Genomic DNA, 14,195 nt, shown 5'->3' with positions numbered 1-14,195 from the left:
TCTAGTTTCTGTCTAATACACACAAAAGACAAAACACCAATTATTCTCAGAATTTTGTGCTCCAGCAGTTTTCCAAACAAGAAATGTTTCTCCCTGGTTTAGCCTGAACACCCAGTTTTAGCCCTCCAGTACCTTTTGCTTTGTGAATTTGCAGAATGGAGTAAAAACCACCCACAGGTCAAAAATAATTATTTTTGTTTTGTTTGTTTAAACAAAAAAGAGCAGTTGTGTTTTAGAAAAAAAGAAAGTTGATTGTAGTGTTGGAGCTCTCAGCTCATCAAGTTGACATAGATACGATTGTGAAATAGAAATGAATACAGGAACATTTCACAATAAAAATTAACAGCTTTTTTAAATGTGAGTCTCGGTGGGAAAGTGACATGTATGATTCAATAACTTGTTAGTTGACTATGTAACATTTAGTCCCTCTAAGGTTGGTGCAGCTTGTGTAGGTAAAAATGTATGATCCGTGTAAAAGCTCTGTGGTCCTTTGAATTGATCTGTCGATTGAAAAAGCCGCTGTAAGCTGTGAAAATCTTTCAGTGGAGGTCATCTGAATGAAGCCGAGACTCAGATTTCACAGAGCAGAGACAGTAAGGCGGACTGAGGTCAGGGTGTGCAAAAAAAATATATATTAAAGTTAATTTTTGTTTTCATTTCAGCTCAAGTACCTGACAGTGACGAGCAATTTGTTCCTGATTTCCACTCTGAGAACTGTGAGTACTTTAGTTCTTTTTTTTTTGTCTGCTTGGAAAGATAAGTGTGAACTATTTGCCTTTGCATCCAAAGCTGCTGTAACATAGAGAAAATGTACTTAACACATCAAAAAGCTTGGAGACAAAGGTGCAGAAGAGAGAAAATGAAGCGACTGTGAGCCAAACTACATGCGATTGTTTCAGGCTCTTGTTGATATTCCTTGACTACAAATAGGCTTAGAAATAGACTCTTCCAGATGTAATGTTGGTAGTTAAGTCAATTGAAGCTGAAACAAAGTGCCAGACTTTGGTGTTGATGTTCACCTACAACTTAGAACATTTTATAAATGTCTTCCTTTCTCTTTGTGGTCTCTGAAGAGTTGTAAAGAGTTATTTTCCCAACTGTCTTCCTCATTGACCTTAGTAATGGTCTAAGTTATTGCTCATATTATTTTTCACATTCATCCATTCGACTCTGGGGTTAGCTTTGAACTTGGGGAGGTGCTGAAGCAATAACTCACTGATGTTACAGTAACCTCTTTGCCAGGCAAAACTATGCAGAGACAGAAGGCCTAATGACCCAGTCATCCAGTGAATCTGGATCCCAGTGATACGCGCCACTGTCGTTCATTTGCATACCTTTGAAAAGCTGAAAGGGTCACAGCCCAGGAAACCAGTACACAATTATTCAGGGTGCAGGTACAAAGGTGGTCCCTTTGTGCACATCGGAAGGTGCAAAATGGAAAAGCAAATTCCTTGGCCCTACAACTGAGCTGCTATTTGAATGAGTTTTCCTTTCTTGTTGTTGGTCCTAACAATGGCGATTCAGGATCTGGGTGGGAGGACGTGTTGCTCTGCAAACAGTTTTTTTTTTTTTTTTTCAGCATCCCCAACTCTAGCGTGGGCACTGAAATGGTAAAGGGAGAAGTGCAAGACCAATCCCACCTCCAAAGTGAAACATGTCCACTTTGGGTGCTACTCGGAGCCACTTCTTCCGATTGAAACCATGCGTCTTTTATTTCCAAACACTGGAAGATGTTTGTTCTTTCTTTTCTGTTTAGCAATTCTGACTCCCTACTGATCAGCCACTGGGTGACACATGCCATGTCTACTGTGGCTGTCTACTGGCCAACAATGTGGAGGAGGAAGTGCAGATGAACCTCAGGGCGAACAAGGGTCATGTCGACTTAACCCACTGGCCTCAGCACCCAATCAGCTGTCAGAGCTTTCTAACGGCTGACCTGAATGTGATTTGCAGGGTCAAAAGGGCTCCGGTTTGATGGGCAGCTCAGTTGTACACAGCAAAGTTGCTCCTGTGGTGAAACTTTCCCCTGCTGATTGTTGTCAATAGCAGAACACCGATCATTTTAAACTTTGGTGGATAATTTTAAGTGACAGCTGAATATGCATGTACTTGAGGCATAAGGTTATGCCCAGTTTTGGTGCCACAGCTACCTGTTAAGCTGTGCTGTGGCAGCAAAATGTTAACAGCAGATAAAGTCTTGTAGTTTGCAAGGTAAGACGTCCATGGAAAATGTCTTGCAACTAAAATGATTAAACCTCACCCTAATTTATTAGATTCTTTAAAAATGTAATCATTTTCCTTTGTATCATTCAAAAGAATAAGGTTATCATTATTCCATGCATTAGAATCATGTGTTTTGTTTTTATATATATTTTTACATGTATATAATCTCAACGAAAGCAAAGTTATCAGTCACATAATCTTCACTTCACTTAGCAGTTTACTTATTTACTTTTAACCCAAAAATTAAAAAGCCCACGAAATTGATGGGCTTTCAATTACAAATAGGGGATCTGTCTAACTGGGTTCTTTGATAACTAAAATGTAATTTTCTAAGGTGTCAAAGGAAATGTGATTCACCAGATGGGACAGCCTTCCTCCACTGTTTCAGGGTTTGTTTGTGTTTTTTGAATGGTTTTTGATAGATATTGTCACGAGACCTGCTCTAATAGATAGTTTTTTGTTTTTTTTTATAATCTTCCGTGATGAATTGTGCTGTTAAATAGCCTGGACTTCACAATCTCTCCCTGTCACAGTTGCTTACTTTCTTACTGTTATTTTTTCTGTCCTCTAACAGGTAAACTTTAAAGACAAAATGTCCTCTCCCTGCCCAATAAGTCTTACCCTGATAATTGGTGCCATAATGAAGAAGTGCTCAGTGTATATTGGTGTGCATCGTCATCATTGCTTGTTTCATAACATATTTTTTGTAATCTGTTAACTTTGCCCTTTCCAAAGTAAAAGGCATTCTTACCGTCGGCTAAACATTAAAAACAGGTGACTCACCTGTTTTGGAAAGTCTAAAACACACAAAAACACACCAACACAAAAAAACTTAGAGCAAAGCATTAATCCCAGGTGACCGGGAGTATAATTGAAGCTTCCATTGAAAGCTGTGCCTTGTTAAAATAAACATTGTTGTTGTTTTCTGAGTCAAGTCTTTACCTGCATGGGTGCGGCAGTGTTAACGGGGCAAAGAGAGATAGTGAAAGAGAGAAGGGGGGGGAAAAGAGAGATAAACACATGTTACAGTGCTAAATTGAAGAAGAGGCGGGGAGAAGCAGGGGGGGTAAAGCTAGGATTGAGCAATACTTTCACATCTGGTAAATCCATCTCTTTTGGTCCTTTAGTTCAGGGCTAACAAGCAAGCTCTGTCTGGAAGGTTATGCAAACAGCCATGCTGTTTTTTATGTACTTGCTGGGCCGCCTTTGTTTATGTGTGTTTTTACTGTAAACTAGCACTCCATGTTGCTTCCACTGGTTTAATGTGATTGCTCTGTAAGTGTTAAAAGAGAGATTTGATGATGATTTTGTGCCCATGAAAAAGTGACAGAGCCTTAGGGGTTAGTCTGTGGAAGCCGACAACCCCTTCAGGGCTTATCCGCGCCTGACGCCAGGCTGTCAAGCAGATTTCTTTGTCTGTTTGCCGCCTGCAGGGGGAAAACAAAAGCTCGCAAAGGTGTCTTTAATTTATGGCTCGGAAAGTTCATTAAAATAGTTTGGATGTGTTGCTAATTTGGTGTTCTTTTTTTGTGTAAAAAGCACTAAAACGCACAGTTGGAGCGCTCAACGAGCCTTTCCCTACATCTCAAGCCTGCTCTTCTCCGTCCAACTATGTTGTTTACACTTGGAGCAGCTCTAGAGATGTGACCCATTCATAAATTTTCTTCACTGCGTGCGTAAAAGGAAGTGTGCCTCCCCTCTATCCCCTCCTCCTCTCCTGCTTTCTCCCCATTGCTCCTCTGCAGAGCTCTCCTTCAGTCTCCATTCATAAAAAAAACGAGCCCTACAGTAAAACTCCTGCTCTCCAACTGGATACTCTAAAACCCTCCCTCCCTTCCTGTCTCTGTACAAACTGAGTCAAATTTAAAAATCCGACACACACACATACACACGCACTCCCCCGTCTCCCCACCACCACCCCTTTCTCTTTTCTCTCGCTACCTCTTTCAACACACACACGCTTTGAGCATTCCAAGATGTGAACTAATCCTGTGTTTTCCAGAGTTGTGTAGGGTGATTGTTTAGTTTTGTGCCTTGCCGTAATTATATAGGAAGTTGTGGCTATAGAATGCCGTTACAGTGTTTCCCCGAGAGCACAGTTGGTAAGGGGAGGATTAAAAAAAAGGAAAGAAGAGGAAATGAAAGTAAACTCCTTCACTACTGACAATATAGGATTCTTGTTTGTGTCGCTCCAGCTTGCACAATTCGATGCTCTTAAATTCTTCTGGTGATTCACTAAACTGGGGTTTTTGTGAGCTGCCATTGCAAATTTCAGTTGACTTTCTCATTAAAAATTATAATTAACAGTGCTCACGTTAACCTTCCTGCTATGAGCTTTAAGCAGCGTCCCGCTGGTAGATATTATTCATGGGAGTCATAAAATCACATTTCCTTTCAGTGGACTGCGTCCAGATTACAGAAAATTACTTTAAATGGCTGGTTGTAAAGTTTGTGTGTTTAATACCTAAAAAAAAACAACATTGACTAGAAACTACAAAATGGCAGGAGATGGTTGAGGTAAAACAACATGTACCACTGGAAAGCGGTTTAATGCCTGTGATATTGGTGTTTTTTATTCAAGTAAAAGCATTTTTAGTGAAAATATATTTGTGGGTGTATTTTAAAATCCAACTCGAGTCTGATTGGACCTCTTCTGCATTTTGTACAACAGACTTTCTAAAAGTCCAGACGTAGCAGTAAAAGCTGTCCTGAGACTGACAGTAAAAATTATTGATCAATTCTAAACATGATTATTGGAGAACTAGAGCTGTACAACATGTTGCAGCACAATTATCATCGGGATAGTGAGTGCTATTCTGCACAATCACAAAGGACAGCTTGTAGGTGATTTGGTAGAATGTCATATTGAAAGTGACATGCATGCAAATTCAGGATGCCACTGATTTGTTTGAACTGTTGTATGGGCTCAATGCCCACATCTGACACATATTTATGGAGGCTGAGATCTTTGCAAAATAATTTAAACACTACCTGGTTGTTCTTCTAATTGTTGAAAATGTAGACAATAATCATATGATTGCGTACATTTTAAGGTTACAAATATGTTTTTTTTTCATTGAACATGGAATTCTGATACAAATTAAAGCAGAATTAAAAAAAAAAAAAGAAACAGACTGCAGAATTGTATGGTGTCCAATGTTTTATGTGACTCATTGAAGGCAGGAAGCGTCTTTTTTCACACTTAGTTTGAGGGTTGCTATTTCTAAATATCTGCAGGTTTTATCTCAGCTGTTTTGCTCAAATAGCGTTCTGTTGTATTACATTTTTTTCCCCTAATACTTGTGTGTAAAAACAAGATACATGATGTTTATTAGTGCATGAAAACTAATAATTCCACTTCTTTTGAAAATTTTATAAAAGCAATTTATCCACAGGTAGTTGTTGTTTCAGACCTTTGACCTTACCTAGAAAAGATGAAAATTGTTTCACTTACAGCTGGATTCTCATTTATTTAATCTTTTTCTTGAGGTAGAGGGTATTGACTACATTAATAATGCTAAGACAAATGGAAGAAAAGCAAGTGGTGCTGGGAGAAGACAGGCATTATGGTTCCAGTGACTCGTGCGCTAACCATACTTTGTGTCGTTTTCACTTCGTGGACTTTGCTTTGTCATGAATTCACATCCCTTCCTCTTCTTCTGGGTGGGTTTTCTGGATCAGAACTAGCCAATAGGCGAGTGAAGCCCCTTCACCTCTCGTGAAAAGAAAAAAAAAACATTGGCCTCTGTGTTCTGCCACTTTCCAAAATACAGCTGCTATGCAACAACGTCTGCACAAACACTCAGGTGACTGCCAAAAATGCGCAGATTCACTTCGGGAGGTGAGTTGAATTTGTGCTTCTTTTTAGGGGGAGTGAAATAGCTGATTTCTTTCACTTGAACAGATGATTTTTTTTGACAGCCCCTCATCTGCCGCTGCACGCACAAACACACACTCCCTCTTTTCACACACAAACCTGGTCCCCGCTGTTTTATGAATGGGCTGGTTGTGAAAGACTGGCTGAGGAAGCACATTGAGTTAAGGGGAGTGAACCTTCATTCATGACATTGACATGAGTTATTTCTCCACCAGCAGCACCTATTTGTGTAAGTGTAGAATTGTTTGTTTTTTTTCTTTTTGTCAGATCATGTCTCAGAGATTTTCCATTTTCTGCACATTCTTTCAAAGCAAAAATATAATTTCAGGGGTTTTTTTATTTGGTCTTGTCATTGTTCAAATATTTTCTTCACATGACATTTTCACCTTTCCGATGTGGTCTGGTCTTTGGAGAATTTGATGGCCGGGTATATATTTGTTTTATAGCTTTCAATGAGGGAAATAAAAGCCTCCCAGAGTTGATTCAGAGTGGCGTTGTCAAAGCTGAGGGTGGGGGCAAGAGGATTAGGGTCGGCAGCACAGCTTTGTGAATGGATGGCAGTGTGCGCTTCATTACAGGAAAGTTGGAGGAGGGAGAAGAGACCTTTTTCATGCTGTTTATCCCCGAAACAATCAAAGAACTGTTGATGTTCTGCTGCGCTTATGTTGTTGTGGATTAAGAGACTTTTTGCCGCTGAAATTTTGTTTTCAGTGAAAATAAGAAAATACCGAAGTTAGAGGATTCTGTAAAAAAAGAAATAGCAGTTGTACTCAGAACTTTCTGCAGTAGTGGGATATATCAACAATTTAGCAAATAAATGATCAAAATAAAATATTCTGCTTTGCACAGTATCACAGGTCTGCTCCCCTCTTTTGCAGTTGTACTTTCTACACTTAAGCATTTTTGTCAAGCTAACAATGGGGATATGGACCTGTAACTCACTTTTTCACTGCCTATGAGCATAAAAATACACATTTTTGTAAGTTTTATTCGTATTTTAAAAGATGAATCAATGCATAATTAATAAGTGAAGGGAAAGGGATGCGTAGTTTTCTTTTTTATATATCTTTATTGATAAAAATGTGGATAGTGTAGTACACATTTTCAAAAAATTTTACTCCAAACTTTGACTGAGCCATCCTTTGGGCTGATCCATTTTATTTTAAGTCATTTTCCTTATGAAAGTTGAATATTTTGCGACCTCTAGTACGTTTTTTTTTTTTTTTCTAATACTACTCATATAACTCCATCCATTTTCCCATCAACTCTGACCAGCTACCTTTCCCATGCTGAAGAAAGGCATCCCCTCAGCATGATGCTGCAACTGCCATGCCAAATTTTGGATGCCGTGCGTACAGATTCCTCTGCAGACATTGCAATTAAGTTACAAAATTAACATATTTGTCAAATTTAAGGACAACATCCAAGCATACAAGCATTAGCACCTTAAACACAGAGTGTGCGGCAGTGGAAGAACGTAATCATGGCCCGCTGACACAGACCAGAAGGTGTCCAGGATGAGATGAGAGCCATTCCACGGGAATATTGATCCAGGAGCACAAAAGGAGGAGATGGAGAAGGTTGATAGATGGCTTGATAAAGATAAAGCTCAGATAAATCAGCTTGAAAGCCGACGAGGGGAAGGAGAGGGGTTAAAAATGTGCCACAAAGAGTTACGGCCGAGATCCTGATCGAGAAAGCGAGGGTCAAACTAAAGGGCAGCTGGGGTGGAATTTGCAAGAAGAAGCTGTGGATGTGGCATTTATGCTGATAATCCTGAGCAAGGTGTTCCGGCATGGATCCATTATCTCTTGTTGATTTCATTACCTCCGCAGGTTGCACCTCATAGAAAACCTACACACACACACACACACACACACACACACCCTTTCGACACATGTAGCACACAAGGGTACACAGTTCATTATTTCATTTCAGTAACAGTGTGGGGACTAATCGATGGCTACATTAAACATTAAGAGGGGGGACAGATATATTGGGGGGAGTGAGGGGAGAGTGATTGAGAGCAGAGAGTCAATATTGAGGCAGATTAATTACATCCAGGCCTCATCTTTGATGGGACGTCCCTCTCGCTGCACGTGTCCTGAGACAGGGATCTATTGTATCTGGTCCACTAAACTGCAGCAGGGTAGTGAGATTTATAACAACCCAATGGCCATTTATAAAAAGCTAACGCTGCACAGTTGAAAGTGAATTGGACAGCTGGGAAAACATAAAATGGCAGAACGTGTACAGTTAAATCTTAATTCTCTCGAACCTCCAGGGAGAGTGGGAACGAGGTGAAGTTTCCGGGTTTAAGGAGCAGGAATCGTTCTGAGAAAAACCAGAAGCATTCTCATTGAGGAAGAAATGTTCTCACCTCTCAAGAGAAAAAAAAAAAAGTACTGCGCTCTGTTTCGAGTTTATTAAAAGGAAGTGAAACTATGATGTGTGCAGATTTTAGTCTTCAGCTCCCTTTCCCAGGATTAGTGTCATTCACATCTACATCCTGTTTGGTAACGAAGTGAAATGCCCCATGGGTGTTTTAACAGTCAACAATGACCCAAAAATGTCTCTTCAGGCCTGTTGTCTGCTTGGATGTTACAGCTGCACTCTTCATCAATCTAGTTAGGCTTGTTTGGCATGTATCTGACAACCATTCTTTAAAAATTCAAGGGGACTGAACCATTATCAGATGGGAGTGGACGATCCGTAAATCAGATAGAGCAGACACTAATGGATCCAGCACTCCAGATAGATACTGAAGCGGCTCTCGAGCCAGCCAGCTCTCAGAGACGAGGATGAGCTCGTTAGTGCTGCCTGGCCTGTTTGTGTCTCTCTGAATGTGCAGTGACCTGAGAAGCATGCACACATGTCCAGCACATGTTTCCACGTACCAGTGGATTGGCTGGTCTGCCTCTGCAGCTGAAATAGTCTGGATTACAACTGAGGAACTGTTTCCTCAGTTCCTTTCTCTCTCCCTCCTCTGGTGATACACATCATTTAGCACCTGCTACAAGCTTGGGACCTTTGTGTAAATATTACAAATTTCTGCTCTTATGTGCTTATTGATATCTGTGATTGAGTTGTTGGTCATCTGTCTGACTGGCCTATTCTACATAGCAACAACGCAATATTTTAGCAATACTGAAAGCATGTCCATTGCTCATCAGAGCTCTAATGTGTCACCGTTGAAAAGTGATGATGTTGAAGAATAAATTTACTATTAAATAATATAATTTACCAGAAAGATTAATGACAAAGATCAGCTGCATGATAATGATTCAAAAGGTGGCAGTAAATCCTCCCAAGACTTGCTGAGAATTACAAAATGGGAAGTCCGGGGCTAAGTCAAAACTCGTATCTTTATAGTTTTGCTCTAGAGAAACAGGATGTACATGCAGGGAACACCTCAGACATCTTTCAAATGGCACTTCAAGCACAACTTCTTATCACCTCACAATTAAACCAATCACAGTTCATTGTGAGGACACCTTTCATACGTTCAGGTGTAACACAAAGTGCTTTATAGAGGTTCAGAGAGCACGTTGAATATTTGCCCATGGTAAATGACCCACATTTGTATCACACTTTATCAAATCTGAGGACTCCAAAGTGCTTTACACTACAATCAGTCATTTACCCTTTTAAATACACACTGATGGTGTAAGCCACATCGTAGCTGCAGCTGCCCCAGGGCAGTCCGTAAGAAGTGAGGCTGCCATTCAATTGGAACCTCTGGGCTCTCTGACCACCACCAATTGAACCACTCATCTGTGTACCTGGGCAAGTGTCTTGCCCACCACTTACTAAATGAAACCCCTACTTTCTACACTATCATAATCAGCGAATGAAAATGTCTCTACCTTCTATGTATTAACCTGAACAAACATGAAATTTGCAACATCTGTTACTTAATATCATTCTTTTTATAATCAGAGTCTAATTTTTATTATCCTTCTATTCACCTACCTCCATTTGGAACAACCCCATGTGACTATGTCACACACAGGTTGTGTAAAACATCACATCATGTAAGATAAGAACCAGATCCTTAAGATAGCTTGAATTGTGTTTGTTAAACCAGACTTACTGAGTGTTTGTTGGGGCTTTTAACTGCACAGTTGCATGCTCTGCACTTTAGCTTGTTCCTGTCACCTGGTTTGTGCTGTCACAATCGCTTCCAATGATTGATTGTGAGCGGGGCTGCCGTGCGCTGCAGAGTTCCAGGGGCTTAAGAATTGGCCAAGCTGGAAATAAACATCCAATGTAAGACTCTCCAGATGCTCTGTGTCTTCTTGCTGGATTTCTGCATACTGAAGGCCCTTAATGGGAGGAAATAATCTATACTGAATTTGATGGAGTTGTTTTATATTCAGTCACTTCATAACCACAAAACTGTTGTGTATTTTGTTGAGGTTTCATGTGATAGAGGAGCACAAAGTAGTGCATAAATGTAAGGTGGATGGAAAATGTTCCATGGTTTTTAAAATGTTTTTAAAATCTGAAAAGTCTTGTATTTGTATTTACCCCGCTAATGCTTTATAGGGACACTATTCACTGCAAGATATTTGTAAGTATCTCTCCACCAACTTCACAGATTGAGAGTGAAAATTTTGGTTTGGACTTTGACTGGACCATTCTTGCACATAATCTTAGCCATTTTTTGTAACTCTAGTTTTATGTCCTGCTGCATTATAAACCCCGGGCCCATTCTCAGGTCTTTTGAATCCAGTAACAGGTTCTCTTCCAGTATTATCTTGTTTCTAACTTCACACATATTTCCATCTTCTGTCAGAAAACTGTGCTTAAGGTTATTTTCAGAGCCAGAATTTTTTGTCACATATAACATCTTTCATGAAAGCAAATAAATTCAGTTTTGCTCTCATGTAACCAGACCACTGCCCGGCCGCTACATGGCTTGTTGCAAACTATAAATGGATTTCTTATGACTTTCTTTTTGCCTCTTTTCTGTGAAGATCACCTGCTTGAGTGAAAATAAATGATATCTTATTGGTAACTAAGAGTGACAGTTAAGTATGGAAAACAAAAGCCATGTCTGTGGGGTGACTGTGCCTGGTAGGAAGAATGGACAAGACACTTAATTGTGTTGCATAACAATATGTGCATCAATATATGAACCTGTGTGTATGTGGGCTAAAATAAGGTGATTCTAGTGTAGAAAATAACTTGCTTCAAACTTCTTTGACTTGACTGTTCTGCTGTGTTCCTTGTCGTTTGTCCTCTAATGTCCTACAGTGAACCTCTGAGTCTTTCACAGCTGGATTTATACTGAGTTTAAACCAGACCCAGTCAGTCTTCTGCATATGTTTGTTTGCATTGGATTTGACTTGGAGGTTTTAAAACAAATGGGAATGAATCCATTTTAGCCTTTTATTCACATTTGTTTTTAAACACAAAAATTGGAAAGGGTTAGAATAATTTTGCTTCATTTGTTTGTTTTTTTCAGTTTTAACAATTCAACATATTACAAATTGAGTGGATATTTTCACACCACATTTGCATGACTCAGTTCAGAGCTCTATTGTACAGAGAAGAGCTTGCGTGTGTGTGTGTGTTTGTGGCAGGGGGTGGTTGTTGAGCATCCCCGTTCATGCAGTCTGTTTGTGGTAGGTGTCTACTGAATGGGAGTCCTACCCGTGTAATGACCCATCTACTTCCTAAAGCGCTCAGCCATGACCATCACCTTTCACCCTGCATCCTCCCCTGTCAAGAGCCAGGATTTACATATGTAAACGTCCATCTCAGCCTTGCTTGTTGCAAGGGGGGGATGAAGGGAGGGTTAGGGTGTCGCTACTCTACGAAGGAATTAAAACAGGGTGCAGAAAGAGACAGCAAAAAGAGTAGCAGAAAATAAGGAAGGTGGATGTAAGATGGGATTTGAGTGAGCAGGGGTCTCTGACCTTATCTTGTAGGAGGTGATGGGAAGCCGCTACCTTCGTGACACAGTGCGTTGTCTGTATTATTTCAAAATCGTCCGCTTTAGAGGGCAACAACCATTGTGTTTGGAATCTGTCTTTTCACTTCCAAACACCCTTCACTACCTCAGAGCTCAGAGTGCGTAGAGACCCTTCACCTTGTGTGAGGAAATATGAGGATCTCTTTGGAAGGGTAATGTAACATGTCAAGAAAAGCTGCTATAGGAGGTCAGATTGCCCCAAAATAAAAGCAGGAAGAGAAGGAAACCTGAAGAACATAACTTTGCCTGGATCTGTTTACAAGACTGCCAGCACTTTATAAACTTCAGCCGCAAATCTGACATCATTTAGACAGGAATATTTACTGTAACATGCACGACAGTTTATAATAGTCGCTGGAGACCAGAGCTGGTATGATTCTAAGAACCATTCATGGATGTGGCTGCAGGGTCACTGTTCTTTGGAAGATTTTAGGTTTTATAGATGTTTAGTTTTAGAGATGTTCTGCAGAATATGGTCTTTTGAGGACACAAAAAATATATCCTAAATCTCAATCTGCTCTGAGCTTTATAAATACTGAAAGCTATCTCAATAGTTGCTACAAGCTTATATTATTACAATCTTTTAAATGTAAGACTGTTTTAAAGAAAAATATTAGTAATTGTTAGCATCAGTGTACAGTACAGAAATGTAAGCGTGGATTTAAAAACTGCTTAATTGCAACATGTGATCACGCAGTGCCAAGAGTTTTCTTAAAACAGTCCAAAATTGTCAATGATAGAATAGTATCACATGAACTTCTAAGGATATAGAGTACTTTAAAATGTACCAAAAGTTGTTTTCATTCCAAAAATCTATATTTGGCAATAAAAAGTATTTGCAGGGCTTGCCCAAATAATTCTAAGGTTTATTAGATTGTATTAATGCTTTGTATTAAACTTATTTTATCACTTTACTTATCAAAGTCATTAGCCAGTGCTAACACTGTCCTAGCCCAAATGACAAATAGAAAGATGGCAGGTTAACCAATCAGATGCAAGCATATGTTTGATCACTCACTTTGATATTTAAAATTTTTAAATTAAATTTAACTTGAAATGATAAATACATATCATTTTTATCAAATCACTCAAAATCCACATATAATTATTGAATTATATATTAGTGAAAGTGTTAAGAAATGTCTACTGCACTTACAAGAAATTCATATCTTGGAAGCTTCATGGTTTAACATGGAGGTTTTATAGAACTGACACATGGAGGCTGCAGTTTGAAGCAATCTGTGTTTCAACCTCTTTTTCCAGTGCATAATAGTTGGGAGGAGTCAGGAAATAAACCAACAGCCTTGAACTGAAAAATGTGTATCAGAACCATAATAAAAAGAGGAAACATTTGCGTTTGGTTCATTGTTGTCTTGCAATTGTTAGTTTAAAAAAAAAAAATGTTAGTTATGCTTCAAAAACATGGTAGAAAAAGACAGAAAGGCAAAAAAAATATTCTGTTTAGTTAAAATGACATATATCTTCACTGAACTGGAACCAAGCTGCAAAAAAAATAAATAAAAAATTACAACACAGAAACATTTCTGGTACCATCTGACACTGTTCAGGTTAGACAAGAACATCTTTAACTGAGAAGGGCAACATCCCTCCCAGTCGTATTAGTTTGCTCTGCACTGAGTCAAGTTGCGCACACTCCCTTTAAGGATTGTTTGCAGTTCATGACCGTGCCTGAGAAGAAAAGAGGGGAATGTCAACAGACAAACACACTCATATTATTAGAGCAGCAGTCATGTGCCACCCTCTGTGTGAACACACCGGCAGACGCTGTGCCGGAGATTCAGAGGAGGCAGGAATCCCTGTCGTGTCTGTCTGGGAAATCTGGGTAAATGCTCTCTAATCCTGTTGATCCTTGGCTAAAGCCAACACTTCCTCACCTGCCCGCCTGCCATGGGAGAGTGACTACAGAGCAAAAATAGGAAGGTCACGAAGAGGAGAAGTGCCACTCAGCTGTCGGTTTATTATTGAAAATGTTTGATCAGTCCAAGGCAAACTAGTCAAAGTGAAATGAAAGGAATGTAAGAGCTCACATTCTGATGAATATGTTTATCTAGGGTGGCAAAAATGATTTAAAAATGAAATATGATAAATTAGTAC

The 14,195-nt window shown here is 39.5% G+C and overlaps 1 protein-coding gene across 1 annotated transcript in view; it reads left to right on the top strand.

Annotated features, from left to right (window-relative positions):
- etv4 (ETS variant transcription factor 4) overlaps positions 1–14,195 on the top strand; it is a 37,550-nt gene that overhangs the window by 9,745 nt on the left and 13,610 nt on the right. Inside the window, exon 5 of the mRNA XM_055042884.1 lies at positions 663–716. Within this exon, the coding sequence (XP_054898859.1) occupies positions 663–716 (54 nt within the window). The remainder of the gene's footprint in view (positions 1–662; positions 717–14,195) is intronic.

Source organism: Poeciliopsis prolifica, unplaced genomic scaffold (genome assembly GCF_027474105.1).
Source record: "Poeciliopsis prolifica strain line A6 unplaced genomic scaffold, Auburn_PproV2 SCAFFOLD018, whole genome shotgun sequence".
Classification (NCBI taxonomy): domain Eukaryota; kingdom Metazoa; phylum Chordata; class Actinopteri; order Cyprinodontiformes; family Poeciliidae; genus Poeciliopsis; species Poeciliopsis prolifica.
This window is presented reverse-complemented; position numbering and strand designations above follow the sequence as displayed.